This window comes from Exserohilum turcica (genome assembly GCF_000359705.1).
Source record: "Exserohilum turcica Et28A unplaced genomic scaffold SETTUscaffold_11, whole genome shotgun sequence".
Classification (NCBI taxonomy): Eukaryota; Fungi; Ascomycota; class Dothideomycetes; order Pleosporales; family Pleosporaceae; genus Exserohilum; species Exserohilum turcicum.
In genome coordinates this window covers 1,646,949-1,662,624 of record NW_007359926.1, presented here as the reverse complement: position 1 = coordinate 1,662,624, position 15,676 = coordinate 1,646,949, and the positions used below count along the sequence as shown (strand labels likewise).

At 55.8% G+C, this 15,676-nt stretch overlaps 3 protein-coding genes across 3 annotated transcripts; 2 read left to right on the top strand and 1 right to left on the bottom strand.

The window, feature by feature from the left end:
- Positions 1-1,204: 1,204 nt before the first annotated feature.
- Positions 1,205-2,718, bottom strand: SETTUDRAFT_167330 (uncharacterized protein). The gene is made up of 3 exons (XM_008024132.1): positions 2,574-2,718; positions 2,205-2,517; positions 1,205-2,152 (listed from the first exon to the last, which is right to left on the bottom strand). Exons 1-3 carry the CDS (start codon positions 2,710-2,712, stop codon positions 1,438-1,440), a joined length of 1,167 nt encoding a protein of 388 aa, XP_008022323.1. The 5' UTR covers positions 2,713-2,718; the 3' UTR covers positions 1,205-1,437.
- A 2,592-nt stretch (positions 2,719-5,310) lies between these two features.
- SETTUDRAFT_25762 (uncharacterized protein) lies at positions 5,311-8,316 on the top strand (the record flags this gene model as incomplete). Its single annotated transcript, XM_008023663.1, has 3 exons — positions 5,311-5,518; positions 6,540-7,453; positions 8,263-8,316. 3 exons carry the CDS (start codon positions 5,311-5,313, stop codon positions 8,314-8,316), a joined length of 1,176 nt encoding a protein of 391 aa, XP_008021854.1.
- Positions 8,317-11,319: 3,003 nt separating this feature from the next.
- On the top strand, positions 11,320-14,628 carry SETTUDRAFT_103408 (uncharacterized protein; the record flags this gene model as incomplete). The annotated part of the gene is made up of 1 exon (XM_008024131.1): positions 11,320-14,628. The coding sequence occupies one exon, from the start codon at positions 11,320-11,322 to the stop codon at positions 14,626-14,628; it is 3,309 nt and encodes a 1,102-aa protein (XP_008022322.1).
- Between the last annotated feature and the right edge of the window lie 1,048 nt (positions 14,629-15,676).

Sequence of the window (15,676 nt, the reverse complement as noted above, 5' to 3'; positions counted from 1 at the left end):
GGGGGATGGCGCAGTGGTGGAGCGCCTGGAAAATTTTCTGCTGTCTCACGTCAGCAAAGATCGAAGGTTCGAATCCTTCTCCCCTCACAACCATATTTATGGTCCACCCACATGAGAGAGTTACTCATTAAACTACCTATTCGACTGAGAGAGTTACTCGTTAAAACTTGAGAGGAAGACTCATTTAAAGTGAAAGATCTGAGAGAGTTACTCAACTAAAAAACTCTAGGCTACGAGCCTCACCTTCATTTAGATAACCCCCCTANATTGTACCTACTCAATTTGTACCTAGATTAAATTCTAGCCTACGTAGTTACTTGCAGGCCTTAAGCCTGCACGTCTTATATAGCCCTTTGGGCTGAGAAAGGACGTTAAACTACAAAAAAAAACCCCCCCAAAAAAAATAATTATTAAAACACTGTCTTACTTAGCATAAGTACTCTACGTAACAACAACAAAAAAAATATACGCGCAAAGATGTAGATTCAAAAGGCCTCTTGTTGGGCCGATTTATTCATGTGTGTGTACGTATATATGTATGTATGTATGTATGTAGAGTACGTAGAGTACGTAGTTGAAGCAGCCCCAGGGGGGGGGTTGTTTTAAACCGCGGCCGCTGTCGCCGCTGAGTAACCTACACAGCCACACGCACACACACACACACATGCATCCATGCATCCATAGATAAATAAAATAGACAGATAGACAGACAGATAAATAAATAGATAGATAGATAGATACGACGTTTAAAAGCAAGTAAATAGATAAATAAATAAACAAGTGTCGTCCATCACCGCACACAAATGACAGCATCACATGCATGCAGTGCATTGAATGGGAGCTGATGGATCGACCCGTCGAGGCCAGTGCTGCCCCCATACTTTTATCCATATCCATGTTCAGATCAGGCCGACCCAACCCAACCCAACCCAACTCAACTCAACTCAACCCAGCCCCAGGTCAGTCCCCCCAGGCGGTCCTGTCGTCATGCCAGGGATGTGTGCGTCAAAATGAGAACAAGAGGCGCAGGGTTGCTGGTGGTGCAACGGTGACGGGAAGGGGGGTTGGGGGGAAATAGGCAATCTGAGGCGAGCAATTCTCGCTGATTTCCAACACACACACACACAATCTGGCATGAGGCGAAGATTTTCGCTTTTTTTTTCTTTGGCACCATCTGTCAGCTATATATACGCGCGAAATGTTGATTTCATGAATATTTCTTCTGTATCATTCCATCTAAGGAGAATCTATCATCTCAGCACAGCGACTAGCGCTATTCTTCGTCTTCTTCGTGGTCCTCTTGTAAAAAAGAAAGAAAGAAAAAGGTAAAAACCAAATATGTATCATCCGTGCGCCAATACACCAGTGCTATGCGATACAAACAAGTCATCAAGCCGAGAGTGAAAGAAAAAAAGGCAAATGCCCTCCAAACTATGCCTAATCATCCAACACTTTGGTTGCAATCATGCTCTCTTTAAGAGCCTTCTTGTACTCGCGCTCCATGCCGTGCTTGACTGCGTCGAGGACAGTATTCACAGTGGCCTTGGGCTCGAAGCGAGGCTTGGTGCCGTCCTGGAAGACACCAGTCTTGACCAGGATCGAGTACCAGTTGGCGTCAGGGTTTTGTTCATTGTATTCATTCGTACCTCGAATGTCCGATTCAGGTGTGTCGCCGACAAAGTAAACAGTCGAGGGAGGCGAGTCAATACCATGTGTGTCCTTGCGCCATTCCTGGAGGAGGCGAGTAGCGAACTGGAAGGTACCAATCTGAGGCTTGCCGAATGCCGTCGTCTCAAGGGTGCGACCAGTGACAGCCTTGAACATGGCTTCCAGAGAAACGCGGAGCGCGCCCATGCCAATGCGGGTGAGGTCGTGCGAAGCGCTCCAGACCACGTCGTTGTGGGAGAAGAAGACGGGTGGGCCTTCATCATAGTTCTCCGACCTGGTGCCAAGGCGGCCCTTCTTGGACATGAGAAGGTCCAAAATGATCTGCTGGTCCGAAGCCCAATCGCGCGAGTCGGCAAAGACGAAGATGGCCTCAATTTCAACCTCAGCAAAGTTTCGCGTCCGCGAGTTTCGGTACTCTTCCTCTGTAAGTTTGCGGAATGGCGTGGTATCCTGGTTATCCTTGATGATATCGCCAGGTGTGACTCTGAGCTTAGCGTTAGCATGCGTCATGCGTCGCGGCAGTCGGCTAGACTTACACATCCTTGAATCCGTAACCCTCGGCAACGATGCGACACTTCTCGCCCTCACCACCCACAACCAGCACAGTGCCGTACTTCTCAGCCATTTCCCTCATTGGCGTGTGTCCGCAAATGAACTGGCCGGGCGAGACTTCAATCTCCAATTGCTTACTGAGTTGGATGCAGCGCTCGGCTTCGGTCTTGCCGCCGCCGTTGGTAACAAAAATGTACGGGACTTGAATGCCGTATTCGTTTTCACCATTGAGCATCTTCATGGCCTCAATCGCCTCAGGGATCGGCCGACCACCACGAATCAGGACACCGTCAATGTCTACACAAGGTTAGAAAGGATTTTCTAGGGCTCACACAGTGTTTGGCTAAACACACCAAAAGCAAATGCATATTTATCGGTAACGGACGTTTCGGGCGGAGTCAAGTCTGGAGATGCGGGTGCGATGGCTTCGAGGTGGCGCCTGGCAGTCTCGAAGCCCGTGGCAATTTCCGAGTGTTGCTTGGATGGGGCCATTAGGTGCTGTGGGGGAACGACGACAGTTGGGCCCATCTGACTGTTCTCGCGCGTGGCCTCGGTTGACGAGAGGCGACGCACAAAGCGGCTTCCCGCAGAGGGAACTACAAGTGAAGGCGCCGACATGGTATGCGATGGTGTTGGGAAAAGATGCTCCAAACACAAGTGCTTATGGAAAATGCTCTCCTGTTTCAGGTGGAGAAGCTTGTGGACTTTTTGGGTGTGGCGGGTTGATAGTCGAGGAAATTCGGTAGCCTTTATAGTCTGCGAGCCCGAGAGACAGGTCGATTCTCCAGAAAACCCCTCAACAAGCGGAGAGAACAGTGGGTATGTGGGTATGTGGGTATGTGGAGGTGGGTTATGTTGATAGATGGTTGGTTTGCGTGAAGATACCGAGAGCTTTATACCAATCGCCATCGACACATGGACGCTGCATCGCTAGCATTGCTGGAATGGTGGTCTGCAACACGATTGGCACAGCACTCTGCACATCTACGTCGATTGACCGGACCCTGAGCATACTCGCCCAACAGTTTAGGACTCTATGGACGTGTATTGCGTAGATTGATGGCGTCACCTAGTCAGAGGCAGACGCAAGGGGCACTGGCCCAAGGTAAATTCGATGGCGTTGCAGCGCCATAGGCGTGCGCTTTGGACGCATGGTGAGAGATTGTGGCATGTTTCTCGATGCCCATTCGATGGGCATGCCGGGTGGTGTTGCAATAATTGTGGGTATACGGCCGAAATTCTGCGCCTGCGTGCATCCCTGGCAGTCTCCGGTCATGGCCGTTGCAAGCGCACATGTGGCAGACGGCCGCGGTTGATGCTGTCGCTGTGGAACAATGTTGCAGAATTTTGAGGTTCTTCGGCGCTATGATGTCACGGGTGATTAGCCTGCATATCGCTACGTCGCCAGAGAGTACCCATCCTCACCGGCAGGGCTTGCCCGCGAATGAAGATTCGTCAGAATTTCAGGGACTCAGGGCAGCCGCCGCAAACGACATCCGAGTGCCCATCTAACACGAGTACATGTCAGCCGCCCCTTGCCTCTAACGAGAACAAGTCGGCCGCCGTTCTCGCCAAGCGCCGGGGGCTGGATGAGGTAACTTGAGGCTCAAAGGTAGGCTATCTCGGCAGACATGCCAATGCTTGAGCCGCCTTGTTAGCGTTTAGAGGCTACGACATGTCGCATCGACCGGCCATGCCATAATTCGTGGTGTGCGACCGTTGGCGCGTGGGACGGTGTACGGTGTAGCAGGCCATGTTTGAGACGCCCCCAGGCGGCTTTTTGCGCCATCCGTCCATCTCTTTCCCAAGTGGAAGTGCGTGCATATCTACACAGCTTACAAGTAGTGGGTCGCTGGTAGAAAAAGTACCCACAGCTAAGGCGCAAGCATGTGACACTTGACGTAACTGTACATGGGCATATACGGCGCCCGGTGCTTCTGCAGTGTGGGTTTCAGTCCTACACCTACGTATGCGACCCATGGGGGAAAACCTGGCCACGCCGCAGCAACCATGGTGATGAGGCATTTCTGCAGCATAGAAATAAGGCCGTACCAATCCTCGTGGGCATGTCGACGACACCAAACGCTGTCTTTGCTGTCTGTGGCAGGATTGGCTCTATGTGTGGGATGCGACACTCAAGCTATTTCCCTGTGAGCCAGTATCTAGCGTCCAGTCATCCTATGCCTAGCGCAACATGGGCGTTTGGAGATGCCGAAAACCCGTTCAGGACCGGAAGCAACACTGTAAGAAGTAATGATCAGAGGGCGATGCTGTGAGGATCGAGGGCCGTTTTCCAACCGAAGTTTGAACCTTGGATGGCAAAGAGATGGATGAAGGATGACTGAGGTCCAGCAGCAAAAGGCGGGGGATGTGGTGTCGAATTCCACCTTCTCCACGTCTCCACGCCTCCACGCCTCCACGAGTTCTCTGGTTCAGACCCGATTTACAACCAGCAAAGAGAGAGAGAGAGAGCACCGGTGTGCCGTCTTCCCTCACCGCACCTTGTCGTGCATAGTGTAGGTAGGTAGGTAGGTAGGTAGGTAGGTAGGTGGGTGTAGGTCGACAGTCGCCAAGGTAGCGCCATGCAATCCCGCGACCTCTGTGTCTGCAACCTTTGGCCGTGGGCGCCCAAGATTTACCGCAGTACACGCACGAGGATCCCGTCGCAGGGACTCGGTTCAGCTGCCGCAGCGCTCCACACTTGTGGCGGAGGGACAAGATGGCAGCGCGGATCCATTAGGGGGAGTGGACCCTTTCATTTCTGGCTGCTTCGCCATCGGCACCGCACATCCGAACAACGGTGTGCAGCATGTTGACAAGTCGGCGAGAGGATGGGCGGGCTGAAGATGAGCACGAGTCAAGTGGGCGGGCTGTATATGCTCAATGTGAGGGTTGAGGCGGGGGAGGGGGGTGGAAGAGCAATAGTGGGGTTGATGGTCATAAGTGGGGAGGAGCTGCCTGGGGAGAGAAGGGAGGAAGGAGGGAGGGACACCCCTTGCCGTCACGCGTCGCCATGCCACCACCACCGCCCACCCGACTCCACATGGCTTCAGTCATGTCAACGTCGCCGACAGGCTCTTGATGGCAGCCATGAACTGGACGGGAGGTTCGCTGCGTCGCACCAAAAAAGCTAATTCCGCCACGCGTCAACGGCAAAAAGCATATTTTGCAAAGGCGCGGACAAACCTTCAGAATGCTCGTCAAACGCCCGCGGCAACCTTTTACCCCAGCTACCTTTGCGACAAAGACAGCCCAGTCCTGCTCCGAGGCGCTTTGCTTGGCGCCGTGTCGGTCCGATGTGGGGGAGAGGCTGTGGAATGTGGAGAGGACGAGGCATCACAGCAGGAGCATTCACCAGACAACAAGTGGTGCGCGGTACTGTAGGTGGTCAGTGCGTGCAACTGTTCAGCGGATGCAACACCATCTGCACCTTCCTAAAACAGACCTACCTACTTTAACGCGTAATAACTCTACTACTATAACTCTAATTAAGAAAGCGCTTATAGTAGTTAATATATAAGATCTTAAAAAATAACTTTTATATAGAGTAGCTATAAAAAAGTTTAGTATTATGTCATTAATGTTAACGCGCTGCTACTATATGTAACGGCGCAGGAAAGGCAGGTCGGATCTGTTTCGGTCGTAGGATCACTCAGAGGCATATGGGAGTGCGTGGGATCACAAAGAGCCTAGATTCAACAAGCCACCTATAGGCCTTGTACGAAAGGATATCAAAAGTCTACAGAGCTAGCTACAGGGAGTGTCTCAATATATACCTATCCTAGTCGGGTCCGAATTCGGATCCGACCTCGGGCGAATGGCTGATGAAGGGCGGCAGGTACTTCCTCCGATCCGGCTCTGGGATTGGCTCAATACTTGGCGAAGTTGTAACATCGTTACACTATAAATAAATCCAGTTCTATATAGCTACTATAGAAAATATAAAATTACTTACTATAACTAATATAAAGTTACTAGCGAAATATATATAGATAGAAATATATATTACTACTTGCTTAATACTCTACTAGAAAATCTTATAATAATAGCTTTTATATAGGGCTCTATAGCCTTATCTTTAGTGGAGCACTAATTTTGGTGGGGTGTTGCATCCGCTGAACAGTTGTAAGCACTGACCACCTACAGTAGGCCGACGTGAAGCCTCTCGGTATCAAGCATATAGCAGACGCGTCGCCCTCGAGATTGACCAGCCAGGGGCTCCACTCAAGGCTAAACAAGGTAGTTGTGGCGAAGGGATCTACGGCAGATTGGCTGTAGAATATACAAACAGAGGCCAACTCAACTGACCCCCAAGGTAGACTTGCGTAGGCCGAAACACCAGGCCCCAGAGACGAATGCGGCGACGCGATTGCTGGAAGCGGATAAGAAACGACTGTTGGCACAGCCGGACTGGGTCGGCATTCACTCGTCCAAGCCAGTGCGTCTGCAATTTGTGTCTTGTGAGCAGAAAGCGAAGATCGGCAAGCGCAGAATAACGACGGACAGCCATGGCACGGCCAAGAAACGAAAGGTTGACAGACGGTGGTGGAGGGAAGACCCTGATCTTCAGCGCGACGTCTTTGCTGCCTGTGTCGACGATGGCGTTGCACGTAGCAAGGGCGAAGACATACGAATCCGCATAGGCACAGATGCATTGACAGAGACTCGGGCCACGCAGCTCCACGGAGAGGCACAATCACATGCTTCTTCAGAGCCGATGCTGTTGGAGCAAGATGGGCTGACGTCTGGTCGTGTGGAATTCATCAACGCTGAGCATGTTTGCGATAGACAGGTCAAGGTGCGACGGGCGGCGGCAAGAGTGACATTGGGTGAGAGGGCAGGCTCTACACTTGGCTCTGGCCTGGCGCACGGCGCTCACAGTGATGATGGCGCGCAGCGTCTTGTATCTAGCGGCCTACACTCTGGCACAAGCATACGTACTTACAGCGCGAGCAACGGGCGGGAGGAGGAGCATGAAACAAAACAGCACCGAAGAGCAAGCTTGCCACGCGCGTCCCAAGTAAAGGGTCTGCACCACGTTGCCGTTGACAGGTCCAAGGCCGATGCAGATGCATACGCAATCATGGGGCAGGAAGCTTGGATGCGCCATGTCGCAATCTCGGATGATGGCTCAGTCGGACATGAGGGAGCCATTGGCAGCAGAGACGCGGTGCAGCGTACAAAGTTTGATACGTCATGGGACAATGAAGCTGCTACAAAGTGGTCGCAACATGTTTGTGCAGGTCGGGATGATGATAGGCACACTGGGGGGCGCTCAATTTCCGAGTCCTTGCCCTCCGTGAGACGGGGTGTTTGGAAACCTATACCAGGGCGGGCGTTGGAGGACGCGATTCGCCAGGGCGATGCACCATTGACAAATTGGCGAAATTCGGACCAAGATGAGAGGAATTGGCAGGCATTTGTCTTGGGGGGAGGGCTAGTTGGAGAAATACGAAGATGACAACGTTGTGTGCTCGACGAGGTTGAGCGGCGGTGATGATGGGTGTGTTGTTAGGGCCGGGACAGGAAACGGTGGAGCGCAAGGCGGTGGCAGGTGGCAGGTGGCAGGTGGCAGCAGGAAGCGATGGTGAGTCATCCAGGGCCCTACTTTGGGGCTAAGGGGAACAACGCATCGTTGTCCAAATACATGGGGTGGTTGGGTAGTGGAGAGTTGATTGGCAACGTCCCGTCGTGATCCGGAGCAGCGGCGGCCCCTACTCGACGAGACGGGTGGGCAGTGGGCAGTGGGCAGTGGGCAGCGTGAGGATAGGATACCGGGGCGTCAGTCGGACCGGTGCGGTCTGAGCCGTCATTTGCAGGGTGGTGTTGCAGAAGCGGTATCCCAGGGCGAGATGACGAAGCAGCTGAGAGAGAGAGAGGGAGTGTGTGAGTGTGTGAGTGTAGATGTGGTAATGCAGCATATGCCTGATGGCGGTTTCAGTGGAGAGGAGAGAGGGTGATGATGGGGGAGAAGGTTGGGGCTAGTCGGGCTAGCGGGACTTGTCCAAGAAGATTGGCACTGCGCTGTGAAGAAGGAGCGAGGGCGGGCACGAGCACGAGCACGAGCACGAGCACGAGCACGAGCATGAGCTGTGAGCACGGTGGTTCTGGTGGTGGTGGTGGTAGTCGTGGTGGTAGTCGTGGTGGTAGGCTAATGTAGCAACACAGGGTTTGGCGGCGTCAGCGAATCAGGACGGGGCTTGTGCGTTTGGGTTTGGGTTGCTGGCGCCGCTGCTCCATGGGGCCCGGGAAGGACATGTCAGGTCAGGCTCGCGGAAGCATTAGCTCAGCTGAGGTTGAATGAGCACGGCGGCGGGGCGAGGTTGGGGGAGGCGGGCGTGGGAATGCGAGCGGGCGTTGGTTGTGTGGGATGAATTGGGTGGTAGCAGGCGTATGCTGGGCGTGCTGGGGGGGTTGCAGGCAGAGTAATGCGAACACCTGCCCTTGATGCATCAGATTCGGAGCAAGCATGAGCAGGCATGGGGGGCGATTGCAATTGTTTCGAGAGTGGCTCGGGGCAGGCGGAGCAACGTGCGAGCTATTTCTGGGTAAGCCCTACGAGCACGAGCAGTGAGTGTGAGCATGGCTGTGGCCAGGCATCCCTGTCGCTGGCGAACGGCCCTCGGCACGGCCTGAGCCAGCAGATGAAGGATCAGCCACACACACGACATGGACATGGCCGGCCATGTCGATGGATGTGGTGGTGCTAGGTGTAGTGGGCCAGCCAGCACGTCGGCCAGATGGGAGGTGTAGACGTGAGTAGGCAGGTCGTGCAGTGAGACGGAAGCGGCATGGCGCTGCTGCCCAAGGGCAAAGGGCAGGTGCAGGCGTGCCATATGCGGCGGCGGCGGTGGAGGACAGAGGGCAGAGGGCGGGGCTGTGAATCATCAGGGCGCCGGCGGGAGCAGGCAGGGCCAAGAAAGAGGCCGTCGCGGCAAACGATTGGACGACGACGCACGACAGCACGAGATACATCACACCGCCAGGCCGTCACATGGGCGTCACATGGGGCGTCGACGTGCCGTGGCCGTGAGCGTCATGGCCGTGAGCGAGCAAAGTGCAGCAAAGAAACAAGGCAAGAAGAAACCAGAGGGCAGCAGACGAGATGTGCGGGGGCGGCGTGGCACGATGGGCGCATGGGCGTCAGGGGTCGAAAGGGCGGGCTTCTCGAAGCCTTGGAAGGACGGACGGACGGCTGCTGTGGCATTGACCGTGTGCAGCCTTGTTGACAAAGAGCCTTGGGGAGGCGGGCGGAGAGGCGAAGAGGGCGAGGGCAGACGAGAGAGCGAGTGCGGGCAGGGAAATTGGTGGCTCCACGCAAACTTTGGGCTGGGGGAGGGCGGATCCCTGGTCTTTTGCGCCGTCAGAGGGCCGGCTATGGTGATCGAACCGTTGTGCCGGCTTCGCACTTGGTTTCAACTTGCCCGCACGCCACGTGTGGGCTTATGGTGTGGTGTGGTGTGGTGTGGGTGGAGGGCGAGGGCGAGGGCGAGGGCGAGGGCGAGGGCGCAGCCACACATGGGGCGCCTCGTCGCTGGCACTGGTGGCTTGGGCATGGGCACAGCACAGCACAGCACTGCACGGCACTGCACTGCAAGCGCCAGTCCCCAGACGCTGCCCGTCGCCGGCCAGCGTGTACAGCCTGCCCGCGTCCATGTGCGCAGCAGGAGTAGCGGCGTATGTATCGACACGCAGCATGTGTATAGCGTGTAGTATGTATGGGGTCTCTGGCCGGAAGCAACGGCAGCAGCACACAAGGCCGGCGGGCCAATGCCGCGCCCTCGTCTGTCAGCGGGAGGCGGGCGGGCAGGCCAGCGCCTTGTCGCTCGTCATGGCCGTGGCAGCGCTGGGTGGCGTGCTTTCTTGGGCGCATCCACGCCTTGGTCGCGCGCGCGGAGGGCTCGAGTAGACGTACTAGGTGCGCAGGTGCATGCATCCCAGGCTCGCGCGGCGTGATTGGCCGACCCCGTAGTCGCAGTTTCGGGTGCGTCATCCTCGACGCCGTTGCTCGGTGGGGCCCTAACCTCCCTTCCCTCCCTTCCACCCAGCGTCGCGGCTCAAGACGCCTCGCGCTAGCACAGGAGAGCGAGCAGGGAAGACGCCTCGGAGCCCGAATTAACCCTCGAGGCGGCCTTGGGCCCGGATGACAAGGAGCCAAGGGATAGCCGTGTCGTTGTAAGATTTAGCTGAAAATTCGGTGTGTGCGGCCTTGTCTGTTCCTGGCCCACCATCGCTGCCCACATATACCTACTGCCTGTTCTGCCCTCTGCCGACGACACACTCGCACACACACACACACACACACACACACCCATTCCCACGCACACGGCTATTCTGCGCTACCCGCCTAGCGAGCAAAACAATTACACACAAACGACATCACGCCAACCCACAACCCACTCCCACACCACCACACCACTCACATCCTCTCCTCTCTTCGCCTCGCCTCCTCCTCCTCCATTACACCATCCGCGCCCGCATCCGCTGCTGCTGCTGCTGCTGCTCTCGGTCTGCTCTCGGTCTGCACTCTGCCTGCACTCTGCCGCCTGCAGCTGCCCGCCCTTCTCCGCATCCCACGGCCGCGTTTGACGAGCTTGTTTTCGCCCGCCCTGGTCTGCCCGCCTCGCTTGCTGCCAAAAAAACAAACCCCCCCCCCTCCACACCCCCCCACGACTCGACTGCTCCGAAGTACCTCAGATCGCTCCCAGTATCCATGCGTCGTGCATGCAAGGCAGCCTCCCAGTAATCCCAGCTGACCTGCACCTGCACCTCGCGCAGCGCGCGCTTCACTCGTCCAAACTCGTCATAGCCACACGCTCTTCTGTCCGTCTCACGATGCGATCCAGCTCCTAGCCCTGAGCTTTCCCACCAGGACCCAGCAGGCTGTTGATCCTATCTGCTTTTATTCTCCAGTGGCGCCCGCCCGCCCTCACGCTCCTTCCCACCCTGCAACCATTGCCCGCGCCATGAGGATTTACTAGCTCCTTCTCGGAAAAAAAAAGTCTCGTCTCGACTGCCAGCCCTCTGCTTTGACCACCCCAAGCCGCCGCCCGCCCGCCAAACATGTCGCTCCTCCACGACTCCTACGCGCGCCCGCGCATGCCCTCGCCCTCGCCCACGTACGCCCGCGCCATCAACATTTCCGCCCGCCCCAGCCCGGCCCTGACTGCTTCCTGCCTCAATGGCTCGCTCCAGTCCACCCCAGAAGGCATGGTGCCAATCTCGTCTTCGCTGCCCGCCATCCCCTCGTACGCCCTGCCCGAGTCTCTGCTGCCGGCCCCCGTCCAGTCGTCGCCAACTTCCTCTCCCTCGGCCATGGCCGAAGCCCTTGGAAAGGGTCCCAACCTGATCCGACGCGTCAGCCGCGGTGCCCAGGGCATTCCCCATCGCTTCCGTCGTGGCAACTCGACGGCCCAGCGCGACAAGAGCTCCGGCCCCGTCATCATGCGCCGCCGCAGCGACAGCAGGACTGCCGCCGACGGCGCCGACACGGGCATCTCCGACTTTGACGCTTTCGAGGAGGAAGAGGCCATCGAGGACCCCTACGAGCCCATCCAAGGCCTTGGCATCACCGGCCCTTCGCCCAGCTTCAGCTCCATCCCAGACGCCGCCGTCGTGGCCCCCGTCCGCAACTCGCGCCTCGAGCAGGGCACCGTCCTCCGCAAGATTACCAAAAAGGAGAAGAAGGAAATCAACCTGCGCCTCGATCTGGAGTCGGCAAAAGTCTTTTGGGATCCCTCGCGCCCGTCAAAGGCCTTTTACATTGACGACGTCAAGGAAATCCGCTCCGGCCCAGAGGCCAAGCACTACCGCGAAGAGTGCGGCCTGTCCGAGAACTGGGCCCCTTACTGGTTCACCATTGTCTACACCGACACAACGCGCTCCAAGGGCCGCATACGCACCATGCACCTCATCGCCCCCGACGTTGGCATCTTCAACATGTGGACCCAGACGCTCGAGTCGGTGTCGCGCAACCGCATCGATCTCATGGCTGGCCTCATGGGCTTCGCCGACAAGAGCGCCAAGCTCGTCTGGCAACGCGCCATGAAGAAGCGCGGCGAGGGCGAAGAATCCTTGGACTTTCCCAGCATCGTCGAGCTGTGCCGAAGCCTACACATCAACTGCAGCGAAGCCACGCTTCGCCTCTACTTCCAAAAGGCCGACACGCTCGACACGGGAAAACTCAACCAATCACAGTTCCTATCCTTTGTCAGGCGCCTCAAAGAGCGCAAGGATATCAAGATGATCTACAAGTCCTACACTTCAGGCTCCAAGATTGAAATGGACAAGGTCACCTTCTTCTCATTTCTCCAGCAAGAACAGGGCGTCGATGTGAATGCAGACCTCGAGTACTGGACAAACACGTTTGAAAAGTTTGCACGCGCAACAAAGCCGCGGGCGGCTACCACGCCCGTCGAGGGTGGTGACGTGCCGCTGCCCTTGGCCATGAACTTTTCGGCTTTCCAGACATTCCTCACATCCGCCGCAAACTCGATTCTGCGCCCAGTCGGGAGCCAGCAGAAGCTCGACCGACCGCTCAACGAGTACTACATTTCCAGCTCCCACAACACGTACCTCCTCGGCCGCCAGGTAGCCGGCGAATCCAGCACCGAGGCCTACATCACGGCCCTCCAAAAGGGCTGCCGATGCCTCGAGATTGACTGCTGGGACGGCGCCGACAACGTCCCCGTCGTCATGCACGGCCGCACGCTGACCAAGAGCATTCTCTTCCAGGACACTATCAAGGTCATTAACAAGTACGCCTTTACCGAGTCGCCATACCCCGTCATCCTCTCGCTCGAGGTCCACTGCTCGCCCATCCAGCAGTCCGCCATGGTCAAGATTATGATACAGGAATTTGGCGACAAGCTTGTGCTTCAGCCACTTGACTTTGAGTCGCAGTGCCTACCCAGCCCAGAAGAACTCAAGCACCGCATACTCATCAAAGTAAAGGGTGCGGCAGGTGAGGAGTTTGACACGCGAGCGCTCATGAGCGAAATCACCTCGCGAAGACAGCGCAGCTTCAGCTCACCATGGTCACGCCCTGTGGTGATGAACGACAACGTCATCCCCAACTCGCCTCTTCTTTCCAGCCCGCCTTCGATGAGCCCACCAGAGCGATCTGCCACGTTTTGGGCCACTCCCCGCACTTCCAACAACACGCTGCCTACATCCACAGCCGTGAGCTCGGCAGAGGACAGTGACAGCCCCAACGCAACTGCTGCCGACGCAGCCGAGGTAGCCGACGACCGACACAAGACCAAGAAGAACAAGACCAACAACATCACCAAGGAGCTGGGCAGTCTTGGTGTCTACACGCGGGGCGTCAAGTTTACCGACTTTGCCAGCATGGAAGCCAACACATTCAACCACGTCTTCTCCATCAACGAGCGCGCCTTTGACAAGCTCACCAAGCCTGGCGCGCGCGAGAAGCATCTGCTCGAGGAACACAACATGCGCTGCCTCATGCGCGTGTACCCGCACGCCTTCCGCATCAACTCGTCCAACTTTGACCCTCTCAAGTTTTGGCGTCGCGGCGTGCAGATGGCTGCGCTCAACTGGCAAACGTACGACCTTGGCCAGCAGTTGAACGAAGCCATGTTCGCTGGCGGTGATGACCGCACAGGCTACGTGCTCAAGCCTGCAGCGCTCCGTCTCGAGTCTCAGACACCGGTTATTGGCCACCGCAAGGCACCCAAGAAGGAAGTCAAGTTCACGGTTCAGATCATCTCTGCTCAGCAGCTACCTCGACCCCGAGGCCTTGGCCAAGAGGCCAACATCAACCCATACGTCGAGTTTGAGATGTACTGCGCAGAAGACATGGGTGCCAACGCTACAGGCATTGGCGGCCAAGACGCATCAGCTCGCAACGGCCACTCTGGAATTGGCAACCCTCTCCGCAAGCGGACCCGCATTGTTGAGGGCAACGGCTACAACCCTGAGTTTGGCAACGAGATTGACATGACGGTCACGACCAGATACCCCAGCCTCGTATTCGTACGCTGGACTGTTTGGAACTCGCTCGATGCACGGACTACGAATCACGCGCCGCTGGCTACCTTTACGGCCAAGCTCAGCAGCATCCAGCAAGGCTACCGTCACCTCCCCCTCTACGACAGCAACGGCGAGCAGTACCTCTTCTCGACGCTCTTCTGCAAGATCAAGAAGCAGGACATTGTCGATGCCCCCGAGCCCTCGAGTGCCACTTCGTGTGGGTCATTGGTCGACCCGGGCAGCCCTCTTCAGGAGCCCACCAACAACAAATCGAGCCGCAGCTTCGTCAGACGCTTGATTAGCCGTGCGCCCAGTGAGCGCCGGCGCCGCAAGGAGGAGCTGCATCGCACAGGAAGCGAGTCACGCGAATCCGATCTAGACCCTATTAGTCGCTCAAGCACAATGGAGCGGTAGTCCGAGCTTACAGAATAGCGCCACATTTGGCAGCTGACGCTATCGCCACGCGTATGTGTGTGAGCATGAATTTTCGGCTGCAGTTGCATCATACATTCCCTCACCCGCCCCCCCCCATGTTGTCCGCCCACCTAGGGTATTTTGGTACATCATACAGTGTGCCGGTTTCTTGTTTCCAAGGATTCTGGCGCCACGACATGGGCCACGGCTATCCGTTCCGCACCCTACATCCGAACGGGACATGCGGCACGCGGCCAGGGAAATCCCGCTCGATAGCACAGTGCAACTATGCTCCCGCATCCGACGACTATCGATTTTGTTTCTATTAGAGCCGCCATGACAACAGCGCGGCTCGGCAATTACGTTTTCTTTCTTTCCAAACAAAACAAAAAGTTATGATTGCTCCAGCCCTTGTTCTGGCCTGGACGTCGATCGCTTTCTTTTCGCGTATATTCGATTCTAGCATATACCCTTTTTTCATTTGCTCTTTGTTTCTTTTTTTTCTAGTCTTTGCGCAACAAACATTTCGTTTTCGGACTGGACATTGGCGTAGTGAACAACTCATAGGGGACATGACCCTGGTTTGCCGGCGAGCAACCTTCTTGCATCTTGGCGATATCCCATAGACTTGCTTTTCAAGCTTTCTTCAGTGAGCTTCATTGCTCCCCGTCGGTATCCTGTACAAACCACTTTTTTTTTCTATTTTTGTTTGGAGTTTCTTTTTTTTCATCTTCACTCTTGTTCTTTTTCTTCTTTTTCATTGTCTTCTTTGCATCATCACTATTTTCCTTGTAGGCGTGCGTGCCCCAAATGACGGGCTTTAACGACGTTACGATGTAGCTTAAACTATGTATGGGCTTCAAACAGCCACTAAGGGATCAACAAAACAGAGATTTTGATTGCCTCTTCTGCGGGCGATCGACCGTTGATCTTCGTTTTCCGTTTTTTTTTTCCTCTTTTCCTGTTTTTTTTCTTCTTTACATTCCTTCTTTCTTTCCCTATTTTCCTCTTACACCTAATCTAGCGTCTCGTCACATTCCGACGGGCC

Excerpts from the sequence above, each read along its gene's own strand:
- SETTUDRAFT_167330 (XM_008024132.1), bottom strand. The coding sequence starts at position 2,712 with ATGGCCCCATCCAAGCAACACTCGGAAATTGCCACGGGCTTCGAGACT. Across the intron at positions 2,518-2,573 it reads TAAATATGCATTTGCTTTTG|ACATTGACGGTGTCCTGATT; the intron begins GTGTGTTTAGCC and ends AACCTTGTGTAG. Across the intron at positions 2,153-2,204 it reads GGTTACGGATTCAAGGATGT|AGTCACACCTGGCGATATCA; the intron begins GTAAGTCTAGCC and ends CGCTAAGCTCAG.